The sequence below is a fragment of the Aulonocara stuartgranti genome, assembly GCF_965226115.1.
Source record: "Aulonocara stuartgranti genome assembly, chromosome: 10".
Taxonomy (NCBI): Eukaryota; Metazoa; Chordata; class Actinopteri; order Cichliformes; family Cichlidae; genus Aulonocara; species Aulonocara stuartgranti.
The window spans coordinates 17,339,399-17,361,945 of NC_138946.1; the positions used below are offsets into that span (position 1 = coordinate 17,339,399).

At 41.5% G+C, this 22,547-nt stretch overlaps 4 protein-coding genes across 5 annotated transcripts; 2 read left to right on the top strand and 2 right to left on the bottom strand.

The window, feature by feature from the left end:
- Window positions 1-370: 370 nt before the first annotated feature.
- Window positions 371-3,570, top strand: rfxap (regulatory factor X-associated protein). The gene is made up of 3 exons (XM_082549148.1): window positions 371-1,069; window positions 1,189-1,299; window positions 2,756-3,570. The coding sequence occupies exons 1-3, from the start codon at window positions 644-646 to the stop codon at window positions 2,858-2,860; spliced, it is 642 nt and encodes a 213-aa protein (XP_082405274.1). The 5' UTR covers window positions 371-643; the 3' UTR covers window positions 2,861-3,570.
- A 2-nt stretch (window positions 3,571-3,572) lies between these two features.
- smad9 (SMAD family member 9) lies at window positions 3,573-10,161 on the bottom strand. The gene is made up of 8 exons (XM_082549137.1): window positions 10,041-10,161; window positions 7,757-8,306; window positions 6,937-7,152; window positions 6,511-6,771; window positions 6,302-6,412; window positions 5,500-5,721; window positions 4,566-4,822; window positions 3,573-4,192 (listed from the first exon to the last, which is right to left on the bottom strand). Exons 2-8 carry the CDS (start codon window positions 7,950-7,952, stop codon window positions 4,049-4,051), a joined length of 1,407 nt encoding a protein of 468 aa, XP_082405263.1. The 5' UTR covers window positions 7,953-8,306; window positions 10,041-10,161; the 3' UTR covers window positions 3,573-4,048.
- A 3,300-nt stretch (window positions 10,162-13,461) lies between these two features.
- Window positions 13,462-18,916, bottom strand: alg5 (ALG5 dolichyl-phosphate beta-glucosyltransferase). Its single transcript, XM_082549145.1, has 10 exons — window positions 18,561-18,916; window positions 17,460-17,628; window positions 17,217-17,263; window positions 16,523-16,591; window positions 16,294-16,386; window positions 16,074-16,187; window positions 15,898-15,957; window positions 15,652-15,803; window positions 14,370-14,455; window positions 13,462-14,119 (listed from the first exon to the last, which is right to left on the bottom strand). The coding sequence occupies exons 1-10, from the start codon at window positions 18,621-18,623 to the stop codon at window positions 14,004-14,006; spliced, it is 969 nt and encodes a 322-aa protein (XP_082405271.1). The 5' UTR covers window positions 18,624-18,916; the 3' UTR covers window positions 13,462-14,003.
- Window positions 18,917-19,980: 1,064 nt separating this feature from the next.
- exosc8 (exosome component 8) lies at window positions 19,981-22,498 on the top strand. 2 transcript variants are annotated; one of them, XM_082549146.1, is made up of 11 exons: window positions 19,981-20,057; window positions 20,407-20,443; window positions 20,531-20,594; window positions 20,676-20,749; window positions 20,840-20,885; window positions 20,979-21,084; window positions 21,191-21,236; window positions 21,328-21,424; window positions 21,572-21,692; window positions 21,806-21,912; window positions 22,299-22,498. In XM_082549146.1, exons 1-11 carry the CDS (start codon window positions 20,041-20,043, stop codon window positions 22,415-22,417), a joined length of 834 nt encoding a protein of 277 aa, XP_082405272.1. In that variant the 5' UTR covers window positions 19,981-20,040; the 3' UTR covers window positions 22,418-22,498. The 2 variants fall into 2 exon arrangements, with proteins under 2 accessions (XP_082405272.1, XP_082405273.1); XM_082549147.1 differs by having other exon boundaries at window positions 20,034-20,085.
- The last annotated feature ends 49 nt before the right edge of the window (window positions 22,499-22,547 follow it).

The window sequence follows — 22,547 nt, forward strand, 5'->3', positions numbered from 1 at the left end:
ATTTGAAAACCTTCTGCGAACATAAATTGTAAATTAAAGATGAATGTATTGAAAGTATGAATTTAAATTCATACTGGCTGCGGGAGCAAGGCCAGAACATCCAAGTAATATGCTTCCTAGCATACCCCTCTTCCATCAAGCCTTTTCAAGAAAGGTGTCTATTTTAGTCTATTTTTACACATAGTAGAACTCTAATGTGTCCATGTGACAGGAATATTGTGAACATAAGCATCCACTATGATTAGGAAAGGGTAAATATATAAGTAGGATTGTAGGGGCATTGCCCTTTCAGCAGGCAACAGTGTTATAGTAAACATCTCACAAGTTGGTCGTAGTTGCCCGTAACTGGCGTGCATATGTTATTTTGACCACTAGGTGTCGCTTTAACACATAAACCTAAAGCAGAGAAGAAGAAGAAGATTTTCATGTTTCCTGACCGGTGACAGGCTAAACCAATAGAAGTAAAAACTATGACATTTGCTTCTGAAATACTGGAATATTTATGACCTTTTATTTAGAAATTAATTTAACGTCTAATACTGGAAAAATGGACCAGTAAATGTAAGCGAGTAGCTGTTTTAGCTAACCAACGTGGGGCTACTAGCTAGGTCGCTGTAGCGTCGTTTGTTTGTTTGCTGCTATCATGAGCGAAGAAGACGCTTCCGTATCATCAAGTAAGGACAAAGACTCCACTCTTCTGCTTACTAAAGACGGACATAGGTACTATGTAAATAAAAGCGGAGTTGTGGACAGTAGAAATGTGATAACGCCGCACGAACCGGAGAACAACGCCTCCTACGACATGGACGATCCGGACGAAGAGAGCGACGTTCTGGACGCCTCAGATCCCAGAGACGGCGCAGCTAGCCCGGAGGAGCTCAACGACGAAGAGACCTCCGAGGGCGACAACGCCCCCAAACAGTGTACCTACGATGGGTGCACGGAGACAACGACGCAGGTGGCCAAGCAGAGAAAGCCATGGATGTGCAAAAAACACCGCAACAAAATGTACAAAGACAAGTACAAGAAGAAGAAGAATGATAAGGCCATGTCCAGTGGGAAACTTGATGTAAGTTAAATACTTTCAGTGCTAGAAGCATTTACCATGATGTGGAGGTCTGATTTCCACACTTTAGAGCCAAGCCACAAACAAAACCTGCACATTTAATTGCGTTTTTCTGTCTGTAGGAAAACTCTGAAGAACGTCCTGTGTCTGTGAACAAACAGCGTCTAGGTGCCATGGGGGACCGTCCAGCCAGACCTTCTCTGATAGAGCAGGTCCTCAACCAGAAAAGACTGGTAAGACTGGTTGATTGTTCCATGACGAACATGCAGACAAATGACAAGCATATTATTCTGTGGCACCCGGCTTTAAGGGTTAAATGGACATGAAATGTGATATATTTGCATGAAATCGCATATTTGCTGCAGATTTATTGGCTGCACATCCACAATATGACTCTCCTGTGCCACCACATCCCTAAGGTGTTTACTGGATTGAGATCTGGTGACTGTGGAGGTCATTTGAGTGCAGGGAACTCACTTTCATGTTTGGGAAACCAGTTTGAAATAATTTGAGCTTTGTGACATAGCTTTTTGTCCTGCTGAAAGCAGTGATGAGAAGATGGGTACACTGTGGTCATACAGGAATGGACGTAGTCAGCAGTAATACTCAGGTATGCTGTGGCATTTAAACAATGTTCATTTGGTACTAAGGGAAACAAAGTGTGACAAGAATATATCGTCCTCATCATTATAGCATCGCCAACAGCCTGAAACATTGATAGAAAATTTGATGAATTTATGCTTTCCTGTTGTTTACCTAGATTCTGAACCAACCACTCGAATGTCCAATTTTGATGAGCCATACTGACTTTAGTCTTAGTTTCCTTTTCTTTGCTAACAGCAGCAGCATTGGTGTGGTCTTCTGTTGCTGTTGCCCAGCTGCTTCAAGGTTTGACATGTTGTGTTTTCAGAATAGTTTGGTTCTAGCAAATGGTTGTTTATTTCAGCTCAACACAGTCCAGCCATTATACTCTGACTTCTGGCATCAACAAGGCATCTTCACCCAGAGAACTGTTGCTCACGGGGTATTTTGTCTGTTTTTGGACCATTCACTGTAAACCTTGGAGGTGGTTGTGTGGGAAAATCCCAGTAGAGCAACAGAATCTGAAATGGAGCAGCCAGACTGGCACCAACAACTACTCTAATGCTTAGCCTGAATTTCAGAAGGTTTTCACCATGTCTGCCTTAATGCTCGAGTTGAGCTGCCGTTTGCTTTTTAATGCAGTTGAACAGGGCCACCTAATGATGTGGCCTGTGAGTGTAAGTGTCCTTATTCTTAGTTTCACATATTTTGTTTTCTCAAAGGAGAACCTTTAACGTCTCCTTTTTTTTTTTACTTTACAGTTTTTTGGTTTTGGGTTACACTGATGTATTTTCTTCCAATGATCCCAGAATTAGGAAAGTTTCTTTCAGCTGGACTAAAAAAACAAAAAAGAAAACTTACATAAAAAACAGGCATACACGCAAACCCAAATACTGTAATATTTTAAAAGCCAACAATGTTCCAAGTTCATAGAACTCGAAGATTCCCGGGAATCATGGGAAAACACCTATTGGTAACATTAAAGCATCCAGTTCATAGAACAGTTATGACACATATTTTATTAGTGAAAGCAGAGTAATGTTGATTGTCTTGTACTGCAGCTTTGTAGTGAAATATCTTATGTTTTCCAATGTATTTGTCTTGCAGTCGCTTCTCAGGAGTCCAGAGGTGATCAGCTTCCTGCAGCAACAGCAGCAGCTTCTAGCTACACAGAGCCGTAGCCAGTCACAACAGCAGTTCCAGAGCTGCTGACGGTGGGTGGCGGGCGTTAGTTTTTGTGATGCATAAAGCGCACTAAAGAAATACACTAGCATCTGATGCGTAAATGAATCGTAAGCGTACACTGAAAGCATGGATTTCTTCCGTCATGCTGTGAGAGAATAAAAGGACATTTTGAAGTTGTGCTGAGAATGGAAGACTAAACTGATTCAACTCCCAGAGAGTGAAGATTTCTTCAAATCACATACTGACCATGTATTTAAACCAGGACTGGTGCTGTTTTTGGTACATTTTGTCCTAAATTTAAGCCAATATTCGTTTTCACTTTTTGTTCATTTTAAAAACATTGTCCTGTTTTGTTTTGTTTAGTTGTTGAAACTCCAGTTCAGACTGTTTTCTCTGGAAGAATTGCGCCTTATAGGAAATGTTGTGATTTGGTGCAGTATTAATAAAATAAAATGAGTTATAAATCCTTAGTGTGTGTGTGAGATTTAACTTGAAATGCTATTGTTGTGACAATCATTTGTGTGGTGCATGTCGTTTCCTGCAGGTTGACGACTTGGTTTTGACAAGACTTTGTCTATTCTCCCTGAACTGTTGCACAAACCTTAAGTGATAACTGAATACAGAGAAGGAGGGATATACTTTACAAATGAAACTCTGTTACTGCATTATCCCTCTGTGTTTAAGTTGTAGTGTTTGTCCCTGATGAGTATATGACAATAAAAAAAGATGCAATATGAGTTTTGTTTTTTTTTTAATGAGAAAAAAAAAAAAAAACACCAGAAATTCAAACCTTGGAAAACTGGAATCACAGAAAAAACTTAATGTAAAAAGTAAAAAGCAACCAGAACATGAAGTCAAACATTGGTTGACACAAATACAGTACATACCACGCCAATAACACTTTGGACGTATAACAGTTTAAGTACCTACAAATATATCCCACTTTTCCTGTGCAGTTAAAGCATCCCAGAGGAAACGGAAGAGGCTAACTGCGTTATACTGAAATTAGGAACGCTTAGTGTAAATTCAGCTAAATAAAATTCATCTTCACGTCTGCTTTAGCCGTGTGACAAAGGTGTAACGCATCTTTGTAACTTTGCATGAGATGTCAAATGTAGGACAGAAAAATGTACAGAATCTGTGACTACCTGTCAGGAATGAGAGCGCGCGCGCGCACACACACACACACACGCAAGGTGTGTGTCTGTGTTCATGTTACGACACTGAAGAAATTGGGTTGTGTGGGGAACCCATCTGTGTAAGGACTTTATCCAGCCACTGCAGCGGCCCATGCAGATGCACTTCAATCCAGCAGGGGGTGCTGGTCACATCTTGACGGTGGTATTCAGCTCCCCAGCCCTAAAGGAAAAGATGCAACAACTGGTCAGCTGGTAATATTGGCTCTTCAGTTAACTATAAAATATTTAATGCAAAGAAAACAAGTAATCCCACCTTGTGTATGGGAGGATCTGACATGACTGGCAGCACTAAGCATGGGAATTTTAAGTTACCCTGAGAAACTGAGCGTATATCCAACCCTTCTCATTTGATTTTGACTGAGCATGAATAAAAGCATTCGTATGCACTACAGAAGTTAATTTCACGGTTTCCAACCTGTACCGACCTCCGTTTCTATGCATCTAAACAAACAAAACTGAGAATTGCCATAATGGGCGCAAAAATTGCTATCAAATAATCAGCATCCTCTTTCATAAGAAAGCTCAGTCAGTACCTTTACGAAGCTCATGCGGATGGTGCACATCTTGGTGAGCTCATAGACGACCTCGAAGCCGTGGTTAACGGACTGGGCGAGAAGCTGAGCAAACAGCTGGTTGTTAAAGATCTTGAGGCTGCAGCCACTGGGAATCTTGCACACGGTGGTGGTGTGGAAGCCGTGCTGGAAATTACAGTTGCGACTCTGGACAAAGATGCTGCTGTCACTCAGACACTCTGCATACACTTCGCCGCCCACGTAGTACAGGTGCAAACCTGGAATTAAAGGGAGATGATTAAAAAAACAACAACAACTAAATACTAAAGTTGCTGAATGTTTGGTGCTTTAAATGTGGTGGAAATGCAATATTTACAATTTAGCATAGCAGATCTAAAGAGTATAAAAAAAGCTACAAGAAAGACATAATTAATGAGCTAACCACAATATTTCATTACTTCACTGAAAATTAACTGATATTGATGGATTTTTCTCATATTCCCTTGAAAGAAAAACCACAGAGGCTTTTATGTCCGCAAACAAGGAAACGCTGAGTGGTGTTGGTACTGTTTGTGAACTGGGGACCAACTATCCTCAAGCCTTTGTCCCATCTCTGTCATTTAAAACCACACACATCCTCACACTGCACAGTTTATTGGAAGCCACTAAAATGCTTGATGTCGATCCAACAAAGGCAGGCTTTGTAAACACTGAGCATGAGGGGAAAAAAAAAAAATCAAACATTATTTGGCCCAAAGGATTTATTGCAAAATGACAAGCTGAGTTTAAAGCATGACAATGTTTTACAAAGACTAGCACATGCACACCAAAGGCAGTGATGAAACCAATAGTGAGCAGATTAACTTTTTAAACAACCTTCCTTTAAAAGCTCTTGCTCTCACCAAATGCAAAAACCCCCAAAAAACCCCCCACCCCCAAAAGCCATCCAGCCTACCTTTGCCTATGTGCCTGCGCGTGTGCTCGATGGTTGAGTTGCGGTTGACATTGGAAAGTAGGCCGAGGCAGAAGCGGTTCTTGTTGTTGGACGGGTCTGTGAAGCCGTCCACCAGGACGCTGCGTGATGAGGCATGGAAAGTCTCCCCCACCCGGTTGTTGAGCTCATAGTAAGCTATGGAGCACCAGTACTCTGGTTCCTCGTAGCAAACGGGCCTTAAATCTGAACAGGAACAACAAATGCTCGAGAGGTGGGTGTTAGGGATAAAACATTTTATCCTATTTATCCATTTAAAATTTTAAACCCAATGCAAATTCATATGAATCCAACCTGATAAAACTAAAGCAAGTTTTGCATCGATTTTATGTATTCTAACACAGACTGTATATAAAAGATGGATGCAGCTTCCAGCTCTGAAAAGTAAAGCAAAGTCTATTAAACTTATATTCTTTCTGATGGCTGGTATTCCTCAGCTTATTTAGACTGTGAGCTCAGTAAACTCTCCTGATGAGTTCATGGTCTCCATCACTGGTTTTAAGTCTTGAGGAATACAGCACGATTGTCATTTTGTAATTGATGTTCCTCGTTATAGTCACAAGGAGACCAGCGCATTGCGATTGACAAGTTGCTACCATACTATTTGAACTTCACTTTCTCAGTCAGTCATCACATCCACTTTCAAATCATGCACCTTGAGGTTTTACAGCAGGACAGGTGGGTGATGTCACAGTGGCTAACACCATCTTCCACATAGAGTCTGCTGTTCCTAACACCTGTATATCTTTGTGTTGTGAAAGGATACCTCTGTGCGGAGCAGAAAATGTGAGTTTAGGGGTCTCCATGGAGTTGCTTGGCTTCACGTCCTCTTGGGGATTTGTCTCCATCATGCTGTACGGAGGTGGTGGAGTCTCAGCTGGAAAACCGTGTTTTGAATGACAGAAGAGAATAAATTATGTACTGTTGTGTGAAGATTCAAAGTGAAGGTATTAGCTTGCATACTGTGATTCTTACCTGTGATATGATATGGACTACCAGGTTCTGCAGAGCTGTTGGGGGAGTTGGGGTAACTCTGCGAGCTGGGAGACTGGGCGAGGGACAATGGAGGGGAGGAGGAGGAGAAGGAGGAGCAGGGAAGGGCAGGGAAGGAGTCTGGGTAGATGGCGTTCTGGGGCATCAGCGGCTCGTTGTGAAGGGAGGCGTTCCTAAACTTTGCCAGTAAACTATGTTGAGGGTTGAACTCGCTGTGGCGTGGAACAAGGACTGGTGGCAGCACTTGGGGGAGGGGGGCAAAAAAGGGTGGGGGTGAGAGCCAGATGGAGCTTTAAAAGATCATATTACGGCAAGTGCTTTAGGCTTGGGAACACTATTTGATCAGGCGCCCTTTCTCTAAGGCTAAAATTCAATAAAGGCCATATTTTTACAGCAAATTTAAAGTACCTGGCGTCTCCACCCGTCTGTAGTGGTAGGGGTTCACGCAGATGTCCTTCTGCTTGGAGCCGAAGGCGAACTCGCAGCACTCGAGGGCTTTCAGCTCATGGTGGGACTGCAAGTCAGGCCAGCGCCACACCCTGCAGTAGATAACATGGGGCAGACCCTTCCTGTGGGACACCTGCAACCTCCCGTCCAGCGACCGAGGAATGGTCACACACTTACCTGGAGGATTCACATGAAATAGCTCTTTTTAAAAACAGAACTCTACCAAATTAAATGTGCTGTGTGCACATTAACATTAAATGTTTTTGTACCACTGACCGTTTTACTGAAATACTAAAGCATTATGAGAAACTCTGTTTTCATTTTATTTATTGTATATTTAATTTACATTTTTAAATTCTTCTGGATATTTTTAACCATGTTAAAAAAAGAAAGAACCAACATTGCATGTATGTGTGCATGTTGCAACTAATGTGGCTTTTATTTGAACTGTGAAGCACTTTGTAAATCTACTTTTTGAAAAGTGCTATACACATGTAAAATAATTGGAAATAATTTATTATATAATATATATTATGTATGAACTCTGATTTATAGTTGATAAAATTTATACCTTGTGATCTCATCAATGAAGTGCTGCCCAAGTAAAACCCTTAGTCATTTCCTTTGATTCCCCACACAGGTAAAAGCACCCCCCCCCCCGCTTGTGTTGTCTTTCCCATCTTGTAAACGTCATCCTGTCTAAATAATCTTCATGTTTATTTTGACCTCTACAATTAGAACCGCTAGACTAAACTTCTATATTGGACACTGTGATACTCACTAGGCTGCCCGGGGCAGCTGAGCGCTCTCTCCAGCTCTTCCATTGCCCCCTTTTTCTTTTTCAGTTTCTTCACTAGAGAGTCTACAGCCTTTTCCGCCCACTTCTCCTCCTCGTCCCCTTGTTTCCAGCCGAGCAGGCGCTTCACTGCCGGGCTGGTGAAGGAGAATAAGGATGTAATGGAGGTAGAGGAGTTCATTATGAGATGGATAAATGGGTGGCAAGACGAGCTGATGGGTCCTGTTAAAGGGATAAAAGTTCCCTTGTGGATAACAGTGAAGATGCAAATAATGAGCAGCCAGAAGAGGAAACAGAAGAGGTGAGGATGAAAGACGTGGCGTGATGAGTCTGTGTAAACAGGCGCCGTTTTTTCTTTTCTGTATTCCACTGTTACTTCCGAGCAGCTCTAGTAGAGGTGCTGGACTCCTGCCAGTGCAGCGCAAACCCCCTAAATCCCCTCTCTGTGTTGGGATCCGGCAGCTCTGGAGTCGAAGCCTCCAGCGGGGAAGGTTATTCTTTACACAGCCAGAAATCCAGGTCAAGTTTCAATCATCTGGCAGGAGAAGCAAGAGATTGTATTAACAGATAATTCAGCCAAAAAACAAAAAGAAAAGAAAAAAAGTTTGGAGGTTAGGAAGAAAAAAAAAGAAAAGAGACCTCGGGTTTTATTGGAAAAGCAGAATTAAGACAGAGTCACTAAGGTGATAAGCTGGTGATGAGATGAGAACAGCCAGAGAAAACACCTCATAACCAAAAACTACTCATATTTAATGAAGTGGGCATCGAAGGTGGATTTCCATGATAAGGACGGCCGTATCAGCAGGGCGCTGTTACAGAAAGCACGCCTGCATGAAAGTGATCTCCCCACATGCTGAACAGCAGTGTTATTATTCTCTATGGAGAAAATGAAACACTTCACAAAACTGCTGCAGAAAGCGCAGGCCAAGCTGGCCAAGCTCATTTCTAGATTCACCAACAATGAGGAATGTCCTTTCTGGCCTCTGTTTCTATGATCATGCCACTGACGCCCAGGAGCCATACTGTCTGGCCAGAACACATCACAGGGCAGGAGGGGGAGAGGGAGGGCGACAGACAGAGAGCTCTCTCCCTCTGTTAGCCTCTCTGTCCATCTAAATCTACTGAACAGTATATATTATTATATGAATGCCAAGAATAAGGTGCAGACAAAAAAAGTATCAGATTAAAGTTCTATTATTTAGGTAGGGTTCGTGGGTTCGGCAGCATCTTTCTACTCAAAGAAATTCCTAGATATTCATAAAAATAAACACGTAATTTTATTAGTCTCCTGTTTGTGAGTCTTTCTGCAGCATCATGCCCAACCTTTTGGGTAAAACGCATAGTTTTACATCTTGTACTATCAGCTCTTTGCACATCGTCCTTGCATGTCAGAACACTTTTCCACATGTTTGTGCGCATCTGATGCCGAAAGGGGAAAAAATATGAATCTATTGGCAGACAGAGTTTATAAAAGTGAACTGGAAGCTCAGCTTTCCTGTAAAAGAAACAGAACCACTTTAGACTTTCTTCCGAATTTCTGTTCTTTTTTTTGTCAAACTAAACACAGGTGATGAGTTATGCGGATCTGTATGTTCACTCTTTTTGCCCTCATGTGCTCATGGCCAGCGCCGGTTTCCCGCAGACAGACACACAGACAGCTGGGGTTTACAATGACAGCAAAAAGCGCACAGGGCTCAATGCGGCATCAGTCCACCGCTGCTGCTGCTTTTATGAAGCCTGGCGTCACTCAGTCTGCAGGCTCAGATAGGCTAATTACCTAATGCTTTATCACCAGGACACCCCTTCCCAAAAAAGTAAACACGCCAGCTTCCTTTTTACTACAACTCAACTGCGAGTCATTCTGCAGCTACAAAATCCAGGCTCGGACCTAACCTCCACACCTTCACTGCAAATATGCGATTAGGAGCAATGACATTGAAGTCGCTCGGCTCATTCTTGTGTGATGAAGGCATGCTACTACAGAGAAAACACGTGTAGGAGCAAAGAAAAAACTGCAGTTATTATTTTTAAATACATCTTGAATACTTAATTCAGCTCAGCTTTGCAACTTTATACTGAACTCAGCATGTAGATGACAACTCTGAACAAATGAAACCCCCCTTAAAGTTTACCGACAGTGCAAGAGGGTAACATTTAATTTTGATACTATTTCTCTCTTAACAGGAATTCAAATTCGCGTGACATAAAAAAACAAATATACATTTAAAATATTTAAAGGAAAAACGAGCCAGTTAGTTTAATTTCTCACCTCTGTAACAAGTGCAGTGCAGACAGCCGTGTGAGTGTGCGAGGCTTTCCTGTTTGTAGTAAGTCAGGCCAGCACACTGAGGCTGCGAAGGTGTGTGCGATTGAGTCTGTGAGCATGTGTAGAAGGGTCAACTTGGCCTCAATAACACTTTGCGCCCTGCTGGTGATTTCTAAATAAAAGCATCGCCAACTCAATTTGTAGATGCCAGTTTATAAACGAATATAGCCAAAGGCTCCATTTGACAAAAGCCAGATTTAAAAAAATGAGAGAAAAAGTTTCTATATGTTTATACATTTTTGTCTATCTTCAATCAATATTTGAAAATTCTACTTTTAAAAGTGAAGTACAAAACTACTTTTGTCCGCTGTGGAAGAGAGACAGACATAATTAATAACTAATGATTAAATGCAGAGTGGTGCGGTAAGCACCAAGAAAGTGGAAAAGGTGAGTGAAAAAAACACAAACACTTGGCATTACAAGTCATTAACTTTAATAAAATAACATCATTATTTTTTATTTAAATCTTCTAAGTGAAATTATTATCAGTAATTTCTACAGGTAAGTGTTAGAAAGGAGGTTGTAAAGTAAGTCTACATGAAAATAAATAAATAAAAAACATTAAAAAAAAATGTTTTGTTTGCTTTTATAATCTTGTAGAGGACATCGCACATAGTGTGAACTTCCGCGTTTATTATGAAGGCTCAGTCTTAGTTATTTCCGGCGTTGTTCGTTGCGGTCGCTTTGACGCAGGTTTGTGAAGCTCAGAGGCTCCACTCCTCCAGCAGCCCCAGCCGAGCGCCACACAGCCTCGGCGGCGTCAGCCTGGCTGGAACCGCAGCGCCTGCATGCTAGATCCCTCCGCCTCCCCCCCCTCTCCTGGAACTTTCTCAGGATTTCAGATTTAGCGCTCGCGGCAGCACGCACGAGCGTTTGTGTTCGAGCACCTGAGCTCCCAATCACCTAATCACGATATAAAGGAAAAGAAAAATAGAGAAATAAAAATCCCCAAATCACACCTGTTCTAGTATTGCTGAAGATTTCACTGACTTTACCTGATAAAACTCTAATAATTATTGTACTTAAAGTGTTTATCAGCGAGTTTTTGTTACACCCATCTCTCTGCCTGTGAGGGTCTGTTTGCTGTCATCTTCTTCCTTTACAGCAACGAGCACCTGTTGGGCGCAGGCCAGGCTATTGGTGCAATGTACCGAGTATAAGACTAAATCTGCTTCTATATATTAACTCTTAAGTTATATATAAAGTCCAGCTCGGGGAGGATCAAATCTGCTATCATATCCAACCACCTCACACTGTTACTTGCCTGTGGCCGCGCGCACGTGCACGCACATGCTGCACCTGTAGGCTTAAAAAAGAAAAGATCAAGTAAAACATCTTCCCGTTTAGTACTCAGTCTTTATGCATGATTCCACACATGCGGTGAAATCATCTTTATTTATATATATAGTTTTTCCTCGTCTTAAAAATCCAGGTTTGTTTTTTTATCCATTGTTGGGAGCGCTGAGGTCTTTCTCATTGCGGATGGATACGATCCTTTATTGGGAGTGCCGTGACTGGTCCAGTTAATGACGCAAGCCCGGCTGGCGACAGTGAGTCTACAAGTTTGACATTTTCAGAGTTTACAGCAACTGCTGCGGGATGTAACAACACTCCCAACGCGAAGTGAAACTACTTTGAATATCTCATAAAAAAACATTTTTTTTTCATCTTAACCACCAGGTAAACCATCAGGACACACCACTAAATTCAATTGGCCGGTGTGCGCCTAAAAAGGTGGGGGACTAAGAGTCCAAGGTTTGGTTCGGGGACCGCCAAAGAAGCCGCGGGAAGGTTTCAGAGCAGGACCGAGAGCAGTGGGCTGTGCAACCTGTTTGATCACCGTTTTAGATGCGAGCACAACAGCCTGGAAGGGTTTTAATCGCCCATTAGAAACACAGGGCCTATTTTGTGGAGCATTACATTTGGTTTCTTGAAATTAAATTTCATTTCATATCATGGAGCTAATTGGTGCCAATCGAATGCTTTTGTAAATCTTTAAATAGGGCACCCTAATTTTCTGCAGTGCCAAATCTGGAGGCAGGAAACTAGAAATGTGCAGCTTGCGATTCCCCACTTCTGTGTCTGGTAGGGCAGACACAGCCAGACGAGCGGGGCACAAACAGGATGCGCTCCCTGGGGCTCCGGGAGGCCCTCAGAGACATCTGCATGAGCGCGAAGCACAGACCTCAGGCTTGCATAAGAAAACAGCACTATTAAAGTTCATTTACTCAGACCACAAAAACGCTTGCTGGACTCCTTCCAAGATGTCCACACTGGGCCTGGGAGACAAACAAAAGGATGAATATTGAGATAAATACCGCAGTCCAGGGTTTCCTACTTTCTTTCATGTTGAGGAAAGGCCAGATCACACTGCCTACTGTGCTGAACATTTCCTAGAGCTGACCCCAGATAACTTAATCAGTTAAACATGATTTATACCAAATTAAACGTTTAGTGGAGTTAGAGCCTGCAGACATCTAGTAATAATATTTCAAAGGTACTTTCCTGACCCTGGTACTCTGTGTAAGAAGCCTGAAAGGTGCCTCACTGCATGTTTGGGAACATCAGTCACAATTAGTCAAGTTTTAAGACCCATTAAAGATCCTCGGCCCTACAACAAGAAACTCCTTTAGCTTCAGTATTAACAAAGACATGTCATGTCTTTACCAAACACTGTAGCTGCAGTAAGCATTGTTACAAACACAGCAGAGTAGTTTAAGTTTCTATGTATTGTATGAAACCATGTCATCACTTATGGTTCTTTAATCTCTACGTCAGAGGTGTCAAACACGAGGTCTGGGGGCCAGAATCGGTCTGGCTAAGAACTCAATTTGGGCCACTGCTCGAATTTGGGAAATATAAAATGTGAAGGAGGGCATTGATTTTGGATTTGAATTCATAGGTTTCATAGCATTTCCTGCTGATAAAGAGCTGGACCATTGCAATTAGACTTCTTTTTATACTAAATGGGGCTAACTGTGTAGTTAAACATCTTTACACTGACAGAAAGGGCAGTTTCGTTGCTACGGCCAAAGATCAAAGTGGGCTGTATGTGGCCGACCGTGTAAAATGAGTTTGTTTACTGCACATTTCTATCAATTTCTTTCTCTTTCTGCTCAGGATAAATCCTGCCTGTCACTCGGTATCAGCTGGAATAGGCTTCAGCCCAACTGCAACTAAGGTGAGAAAAGCAGTTAAAGGATTGGATTAATGGATGTTTTTCCTCCCATTCACCAATCTGATTACATACTGTAAAGCATGTTGTTGTTTTCATACCATCAGTCATTCGTTGATTCTATTTGACAGCAGTGCAAATTGGGAAAAAAAAACAAAAAACAAAGAAAATCAGCAAATTCTGACAACTCAAAATCAATCAAATGCTCATATTTTTTTGAATTAACAACAGTTGTCAGTTACATTTCTGTAGCTCAACCTATTGTTGCAGCTTTGGTTACTAACAATTATCGAGTCATAAATCACTGACTTTTTTATTATTCTTGTTCATGTCATTAAGCCCATCAACCCTACAAAATAAAATTAGTCCTCCACATAACACCACTAAAAGTCCTTCTCGCGGCTGACTGGACACAACATGATGTAACTTAGTTCAAGGACGAGCCACAGAGATGTTCTGTAACCCATGGCAACAGATTTTTTTTTTTTTTAACATAAGCCATAACAAACAGTAATCAAATAAAAATAAAGGCAGGATCCAGGAGGAAACCACAACTGTGTCATTACTTCACATTCAGTGATGCCTGGAAAGGAGAAGTATTGATACACCGTGCTTTGCTTCTGATTACAGTGAATGATGGACACAGCTGTAACGCTTTCCCCCCAAACCACCCAAAGGCTCGGTGGCCGTATCATAGGCCGTCTCTATGATACAAGGGCTCGTCTGATTGGCTAATCAGTCTTATGCGACGACTGCAGTTTCCAGGCTCCGGTGATGTAGCGCAGGCGAATGAAAACCAGGTCTCGTCCCATCTGCAGCCAGCTCCAAAATGGTACCAGCTTGGACCCTGTTAGAACAAACCCAGAGGCGCTTCAGCTTCAAGTCGTGCTTTCATAAGACAAATACTGGAAATATGCCTGTGTAGATCAACTTCTACAAATGCCTACAATTTTCAATTATTACAAAAGGTCTAAAAATAAATGCAATCAACCACAAACAGACTTCCAAACACACCCTACAGAGATATTTATAGCCCTCCAGATAGGTGGCATGGTGGGAAGAGACATATTTCATAGAGAGAGAAAAAAAAGTCGTACCTTCTATTTCAGTCCAGTTGACTGCCACCTCAGCTATGGGGATTTTAAAACACTGGGCGATATACAGGAGCTCCACATCAAAAGCCCTGTGAGAAGAAAGTGGATTTAAAGTTCCTGTTTTACTGCAGGTTAAAACCTAAAACCTCACTGTAACTCCATCACCTGTGCTAGGTATAAATCCTCAGGACTTCTTAGTTATTTAGTATTAATTAAGACTGTTTAAATTTCACCAAAAATTCACTTCTTGGAGTTTTCACCAGTTAATTATCAGAAAACAGATGAAACATCCTTGTGACTAGTGTTTGTTTCTGTTACTTTGTATCGTGGACAGTTTGCTGCTCACCTAACAGCCACTCAGGAGGGCTCTTAGCAAGATGTCTGAACCACCTTAACTGTCTGTTTTTGATTTGAAGGAGAAGCAGATATATTCAGAATCTATTTTAAATTTCTAATGGAGAGCCCAGCAAGCTCATTTCTTTCACTTGTATCTGCACTCTCCTTCTTTTTGGTCTCTACCCACAGCTCATGGCTCTGGGTGAGGGTAGAAACGTGGATTGACCAGTAAATCAACAATTTCACTGATAAGTGGTTTTCTTAAGGCTATGCAGCTGTTCAGTTCCAGCCCCCTGAGTCCCTTTTTGCAGTGTTCATTGTGCACTTTGCACAATTAAACATAGCCCTGACTTCTACTGCTTTCATAAAATGGCTTTATTTTTTATTTTATATTTATTCATATATATATATATATATATATATATATATATATATATATATATATATATATATATATATATATATATATATATATATATATATTTTTTTTTTTTTTTTTTTTTTTTTTTTCTTTTCTTTGCGGCTGAAGTTCAATTTCTTTGAATTTCTGAATAAAAGGACCTGAACAATCACACCACTGCGTTTGGCAACAAGCACGTTCGCAGCTCAAAAAGCGCACTTTACTGAATAAACAACGATGTGGAACAAGTGAAGTAACACTATTTTAGCTCAGACACACAGCTAGACGTCGCTCCGGGTCCGGCTCTCTGAAATTATTTCTCTGCCTTCTCAGATGTGGCCTCAAAACTTAATTTGACTTTTTCACAATGCGCTCAGTGTGTAATGGCCTTTAGACAAAATTTTCCAGGAATCCCTTTGCTAAACATATGACACATTGGTTAAGATTTGTAAATTTCTGCTTTTAATATAGTCGAGGTGAATGCACATTAGAGCTAATACTTTAAGCTAAGACATCATCATGTGCCAACAGTGGAGGCTGTTTCCTTACCATCGCTCTACATGGAGAGAGGAGAAGGTCTTGAGTGCAGCCTCACGTGTGAAAAGCTTGAAGCCACACTGAGTGTCCTTGATCCCCTTCACGCAAAAGAACCACACCAGGAAGTGGAAGCCATACATAAGGAACGTCCGAAACAAAGACCGCTGCAAAGACACCAAAGTGTGGTTATTTACTGCTCTGAAATTTGTTTTCGAACACATTATTTTTTTTAAGCAGAATAAAATAAAACCCTGTTACCTGAGCTACAGAGTCTTTCTCTAGGTGAGCTCTGGATCCACATGAAATTGCCATGTTCTCCTAGATGTGAGAGCAGCACATGAGGCGTTAGGCTTGGCCACATTTTAACCACTTTTACACACTTACATATCGAATAAGTGAGACTGAATTTAAAACAGAACAGAACACCATCACACCGGTTTGGGGTTGAGGTCATTGAGTCCAGCCTCCACTTTCTCAATGTCAGAAAACTTTGTGGCTCCATCAGCATCTGCCATCAGAATGACTTTCCCTCTGGAGCTCAGAGTTCCCTTTAAAAGAGATAAAAACAAAACAAAAAAACCAAAGTCAGCTCCAAACTGCTGCTTCAGGGTTCCCATTTGGACACACACTGTAATCTCACATCTACAATCTCACCATCCGCACAGCTCCTCCTTTCCCTCTGTTCTTCACCAGCGTCAGGACGCGCACTTTATCAGCACTGTACTTCGTAGTGTACCGCAAAGCAACCTGCCAGAACAACACAACAGTGTCCACTCATGAAACCGATCTATACTGGCTGAAAATGTTTAGCTGAGCAAAACGGAGTTGTGCTAAAATAGAAGGCCTGGTTAAATTTGCCCCAAAAAAGATTTAAAATTATTACCTCTGTGGTTTTGTCTTTGCTGCCATCATCCACCACGATGACCTCATAGGTAAAAGAGGGGTTTTGTTTCTGCAGTCAGAAACAAAAACAGACAAAAAAACAAAAACAGGAGAGACTTGTTTCACAACAGCCACTTTACCCAGATCATTGTTGCCACCTACTGGTAAGTCTGAGAATAACATATCCAGCAATATATGTTTTTGTTTTTTTTTAAATAATGAACGTTATCCATCATCAGTGCAGACAAAAAGGCACTAACATCAGTTATTCAAGAAACCTAAATACACAAGGTTGCGGAAAAAAAGGAACCAGTGACCAAAAAATGTAAACAAAATATAAAAAAACTAAACAAAAAACAAACTTGAATTGTATCTCTGATAAGATACAACTAATTTAAGGGCTTTCCTGTCATTAAAATTTTTAAACCATCTGTTTATACATAGTTTAGCCTTAAAGTATGTACATTTATTTATTAATAAATGTTCTTAATAAAAACACAGTCCTGATAACAGCCTTTTTTTGTTTGCTCTTTGTGTGTCAGATTTTGATTATAAATAAATATCCCAAATGTAATTACAGTTACTGTTAAATGTGGTAATTGGATATCTGGTGATACATGTCGTTGTATATGCTTTTAAATGTGCTGCTTTTTACTGTAAATATAATTAAGCTTTAATTCAGGCTCTGCACTTACCTGCCTGTTTTCCAAGTACTCCATAGCTTCATCCATCATCACAGGTACTGAAGGGACACACAGTAACACACATATAATAGCAAGTACAACCTACTGCAGGTGCACAGTGACATGACGACTGACTGCACCAACCTGGATGGATTGCACTACTAACGCCTAAGTGAAAACTGTGACTATTTACAGTGTGTGTCTAATGTGGGCATTCATAATGACTGACTGAGCAGAAAAGCAGACTTTACTCACATCGGAGCTCCTCGTTGTAGGCCGGGACCACCACAGAGAGCTCCCTGGAATGGGGATCATGCAGACTGGGGAAGAGCCGCTTCTCTCCGGTGGCGGTGAGAAAGTATTTCTCCTTCTCATGGCGTGTCAGGTCCACCATCCCTGCGGTTAAGTGTGCTATTACGAGCAACTGAAAAGTGAGAAATATGAGAATTGCATTTGATTTACAATTGAATCTTTCTTGTGATGCATTTTGGCCAAACATCTCCAAACCACATAAGTCTTGTGGTTTGTTTAGATCCAAGACTGAAAACCTACGCTTCGCTCCCATGTTGGTTTTAGAGAGAAGACCTTATAAGACTTTCTAGACTCATGATAACATATGGTACATATTTGCTCGCATGCTTTTAGATATAGACCAGTTTCTAAAGTTTTACATTTTAGGATATAATAAAAAAATAATCTCGTCCTTAGCAGATCTTAAAATTGAGTAAATACAACCTCAGATGAACTACAAAATATGACATAGGAATGCAGAGAGTAATTAGCAGTCAGGTGCCTGCTATTAACTAATGATTAGCAAGTTTGAGCACCTCTATAAAAAAAAAGAGGGACGTTTTCGGTCTGTGTAACCCCATCCCAGGGGTGGAGTAACACAATGCCAAGGAGGAAAGAGATCAACTGTGTCTGTCATCATCAGCTTGCTTCTCTGTGCTAGAGAAGCAATTGGTGGTTTTATATATGCTTTCTATAGTCAATAGGACTAAAGCTCTGAATAAATACCAATCAATACATGACTTATTTACAACCAAAAGATCCGGTATCAGCCAATGTCTAGTTTTTCTGAATTAAATGTCCGTTTCATGCTCAGATATTTTTTCTGCATGACACTTGACCCCTCTGTTGCTTTAGAACAGAATGAAAAGGAAGTATCATAAAACTGAGGTACATGAACAGGCCTGTAAAAGTCTACAATGGCCCGAGTCAAACACAATGCTCAAGGATAACTTGGAAAAAGTACAAAAGAAAAGATACCCACGCTATCACTGTAACTGTATTTGGGCAACTTCTCCCAAAACAACTTAGCTACAGCATCTCTCATCCAAAGCACTGATTACTCACCACGACGAAAACTACAGCTGCCAGTGCGACGAGGGCTTGAACTATTTCACAGAGGAAATCCATTTTCCATCAGGTTACCTACCCTACACCCACTGACAGACAGACCACCTGCAGGGGCTAGCTCAGAAACTAGCTGGCTTTCTCCTTTCTTTTGCTTTTTGACACACAGCCTGTGCTCTAACTTCCTGGTGTGTCCAAATATATGTACCAAATTACGGGCTTACGATATTATTCAGAAGGTTAAAATGTTAAAAATGAGTCCTTATGTTTCCATTGCTGTGAGGACACTTCACCTAACTCCACTTCCAATCACAACTGAACACAACGACGATACGGAAGTAGTGACTGTTTTTCTCCCACATCATCATATTGGAGGAGGAGAACAACGAGCGGCACAGTACCGCTCGGCGCTGGGGCACACTGCCTCATAGCGGACAGGGGTGGAAATGGTGGCAAGGACTCTCTTTAACATGTACGGTACACAAAGAGAAAAGGGAGGTATAATGCTAGGAAGAATATGATTATTTGTCAAAGCAATAAAGACTTTTCTTCTAGTCCGCAACATTTTGTTGTAACATTTATGGAAAACAGGGCGATCGTGGCTCAAGAGTTGGGAGTTCGCCTTGTAATCGGAAGGTTGCCGGTTCGAGCCCCAGCTTGGACAGTCTCGGTCATTGTGTCCTTGGGCAAGACACTTCACCCGTTGCCTACTGGTGGTGGTCAGAGGGCCCGGTGGCGCCAGTGTCCGGCAGCCTCGCCTCTGTCAGTGCGCCCCAGGGCAGCTGTGGCTACAATGTAGCTTGCCATCACCTGTGTGTGTGAATGTGTGTGTGAATGTGTGTGTGAATGGGTGAAAAGGAGTTTGCATGTTCTCCCCGTGTTTGCGTGGGTTCTCTCCGGGTACTCCGGCTTCCTCCCACCGTCCAAAGACATGCAGCTTGTGGGGATAGGTTAATTGGATAATCCAAATTGCCACTAGGTGTGAATGTGCGAGTTAATGTGAGTGTGAATGGTTGTCTGTCCCTGTGTGTTAGCCCTGCGACAGACTGGCGACCTGTCCAGGATGTACCCTGCCTCTCGCCCTATGACAGGTGGGATAGGCTCCAGCGCCCCCCGCGACCCTGAAAAGGAGAAGCGGAAGCGAATGGATGGATGGATGGATTTATGGAAAACAACAACCTGCATCCCAGCAAACAGTCCCCCAATTCCCTAAAGGTCATATTTTGGACAAAAATGATTTTGTAAAACCTATCGGAAATGTTTCCTGAAAATGTCCTACAAGTTCAACAAAAATATAAAAAGCAACTCAATAAATGGCTGGAGTTTATTTACTTGCAGATAGATTTGATCAGAGACGACTATGGACAGTATAATGCTATGATTTGGTTAGAAACGCGTTTGGTTAAACTTTGGTTATGCGCTTCTTCCTACCCGGCTACAGTAGGTCATAGCGCGAACCCACGTGGTTAATCAAAACATCATGGCGGCTGGCTTCAAGTAAGAATATACAAGCTCTCCGTTCTATGTTAGTGAAAATATCACTTTTAGTTTGCTCTGTTTATTTTTTCCTGTACTTACCAGCGGAGCAAATGCATATTTGGTGTTATAATAAATTAAATTATTTATTACACAAAATAAAACGAAAATTCCGGACATCATGCACGTGACATACAGCGCACTTTATTCATTCTTGTGTCACAGCTGTAGTTTATGACTGGCTCAGATATTTGTCATTGACGTGTATAGCAAGAGTACTCGGTCACTCTCTTCGCTGTGCTGTTTCTGACGGAGCTTCTGATGTGTCTGTGCTATGGCTTTCTTTACCGCGTTCCCTTTTAACTTGCAGGACTGCTGAGCCTCTGGAGTACCACCGGAGCTTTCTGGTCAGTGTTGAAAACAAGTTTATCCAACACTTGACAGACAAGTGTTGCTCTCTGGATAGATATGAACTGTTATTTGTTTCTCTTCAGAAAGAAAACTGTCGGCCTGATGGACGAGAGCTGACCGAATTCAGAACCACAACACTGAACATAGGTGAGACTTCCCCACAGTGTGTGTGCGAGAGAGAAGTTTCTGTAACCTACATAGGATTTTTAACTTTATTTCCATGTTTAGGGTCAATTTCCACAGCAGATGGCTCAGCCCTGGTGAAGCTTGGAAACACCACAATCATATGTGGAATTAAAGCGGTAAACACATTTGCTTTTCCTTTTTGTTGTTTTATTTCGTGAGTGTGGACCAGGTTGATGAGTACTCACCTATATCTCCTCCTCCTGCAGGAGCTAACAAACCCTACAGTGGAGGCACCTGGTAAAGGCTACATTGGTAGGTGTAGTAAGAAGTCTTCGTTTTCTCCCATTCTTTCTTTGTTAATTATCTGATATCACATCATTCAAACATTGATGTCATCTCTGTCAGTGCCCAACGTGGACCTGCCACCCCTGTGTTCCTCTCGCTTTCGTCCGGGACCACCGGGAGAGCAGGCCCAGGCTGCCAGCCAGTTTATCGCTGATGTCATTGAAAGGTGCGCGACTTCAATATATGTTAGCTTTTTTAGTTTTTATTTTAAATGAGTGACAGTTTTTAAGCCTGGTGCTGGTTTAACTGAGTTTTTATGTGGCTTTTTGAAGCTCTGAAGTGATAAAAACAGAGGATCTGTGCATCGACAGAGGAAAGGTAAACCCAAGAGTCGCGGAGCTACACTGACACACAATTTGACCTTTAATTATCCAGCCATGGGTACTAAAACTGCGGACTCTTGTTGCAGCTCTGCTGGGTGCTGTACTGTGACCTCATGTGTCTCGACTATGATGGGAACATATTGGATGCTTGTGTTATCGCTCTGCTGGCTGCTCTAAAGAACAGTATGTAAATTTCTACTGTAATGTAAATATTAAAAAAAAATTTAAATAAGTCCATGTGTCGTAACTGGTAATAATCAGTAGTTGAAACAAATCAGTAGTTTTTCTTTAAGCAGTACATGAACTTAACAGTATCCTGGCTCCTCACAGCACGACTCCCAGGAGTCACCATCAACAAGGAGACCTCTGCACCAGAGGTGAATTTAGAAAAGAGACGTGAGCTTCAGATTCACAAACATCTGGTCAGCGCTTCTTTTTGCATCTTTGATGAGTAAGTTTGTCTAGCCATTATAAAAAAAGAAAAAACCCAAAAAACAAATTTATAATTTCTATTTTTAAGTGACATGTGCTTCTTTTTCTAATCCTGGCCTAATCTTGTTGCAGTTCCATACTGATTGCGGACCCCACAGCTGAGGAGGAGACTCTGTCAACAGCAAACCTGACGGTGGTGACTGATGAGGATGACCGGCTCTGCTCTGTGCACAAACCAGGTGAGAAATAAGTTTGAAGGGATTTGCCTTTCTGAGACTGCATGGTATGTAGCATGAATCTAATTGGGTTGAAGATATTTTGGGCTTATCCCTTACTGGAAGAGCCAAAGCGTGTAGCTGATTTGCCAGATTTAATGCCAATGTCCTTCCTGGCACGATGATTTAGTATTAACACGAAAAAACCATCCTCAAAATACCCCTGTTGTATGAATCAATGCATGTGTAATAGTAACACCAACATAAACTGACGGCTTCAAAATGAACACTCAGGTTCAGTCAACAGAAATTAAAAAAAAAACAACAACAACAACAACTCAAAAATGCCAAAAAGACATTTTTAACTTAACTGGGAAATACTGTTCTATACATTGCTACTTGTTGCTCAGGTGGGACATCACTGTCAGGAGAGAGGCTGCAGGAGTGTATCAGCCGAGCAACAACACGACAGAGAGAGATCCAGAAACTCATTGACAAAGTTGCACACAGTGTGAAGAAGGCACAATAATGACACTCGGACGATGTATTTTTTTTTTTTTTTATCTAAAAGTTGTATTTTTCACTGTCAATATATATTCTTTTTTTTTTTTAATAACAATAAAACTGCTGACAAAGACCGCTTTAAAAAATTATTTCTC

Coding starts and splice junctions, on each gene's coding strand:
- rfxap (XM_082549148.1), top strand. CDS start 644: ATGAGCGAAGAAGACGCTTCCGTATCATCAAGTAAGGACAAAGACTCC. Junction 1,070..1,188: donor TGTCCAGTGGGAAACTTGAT/GTAAGTTAAATA, acceptor TTCTGTCTGTAG/GAAAACTCTGAAGAACGTCC. Junction 1,300..2,755: donor TCCTCAACCAGAAAAGACTG/GTAAGACTGGTT, acceptor TTTGTCTTGCAG/TCGCTTCTCAGGAGTCCAGA.
- smad9 (XM_082549137.1), bottom strand. CDS start 7,952: ATGAACTCCTCTACCTCCATTACATCCTTATTCTCCTTCACCAGCCCG. Junction 6,772..6,936: donor CAGACGGGTGGAGACGCCAG/GTACTTTAAATT, acceptor CCCTCCCCCAAG/TGCTGCCACCAGTCCTTGTT. Junction 5,722..6,301: donor ATTTTCTGCTCCGCACAGAG/GTATCCTTTCAC, acceptor GTTCCTGTTCAG/ATTTAAGGCCCGTTTGCTAC.
- alg5 (XM_082549145.1), bottom strand. CDS start 18,623: ATGGATTTCCTCTGTGAAATAGTTCAAGCCCTCGTCGCACTGGCAGCT. Junction 17,629..18,560: donor CAGCTGTAGTTTTCGTCGTG/GTGAGTAATCAG, acceptor CTCACTTTTCAG/TTGCTCGTAATAGCACACTT. Junction 14,456..15,651: donor TCTCTCCATGTAGAGCGATG/GTAAGGAAACAG, acceptor TTCTTCTCACAG/GGCTTTTGATGTGGAGCTCC.
- exosc8 (XM_082549146.1), top strand. Junction 20,444..20,530: donor AGTACCACCGGAGCTTTCTG/GTCAGTGTTGAA, acceptor GTTTCTCTTCAG/AAAGAAAACTGTCGGCCTGA. Junction 20,886..20,978: donor ACCTGGTAAAGGCTACATTG/GTAGGTGTAGTA, acceptor CATCTCTGTCAG/TGCCCAACGTGGACCTGCCA.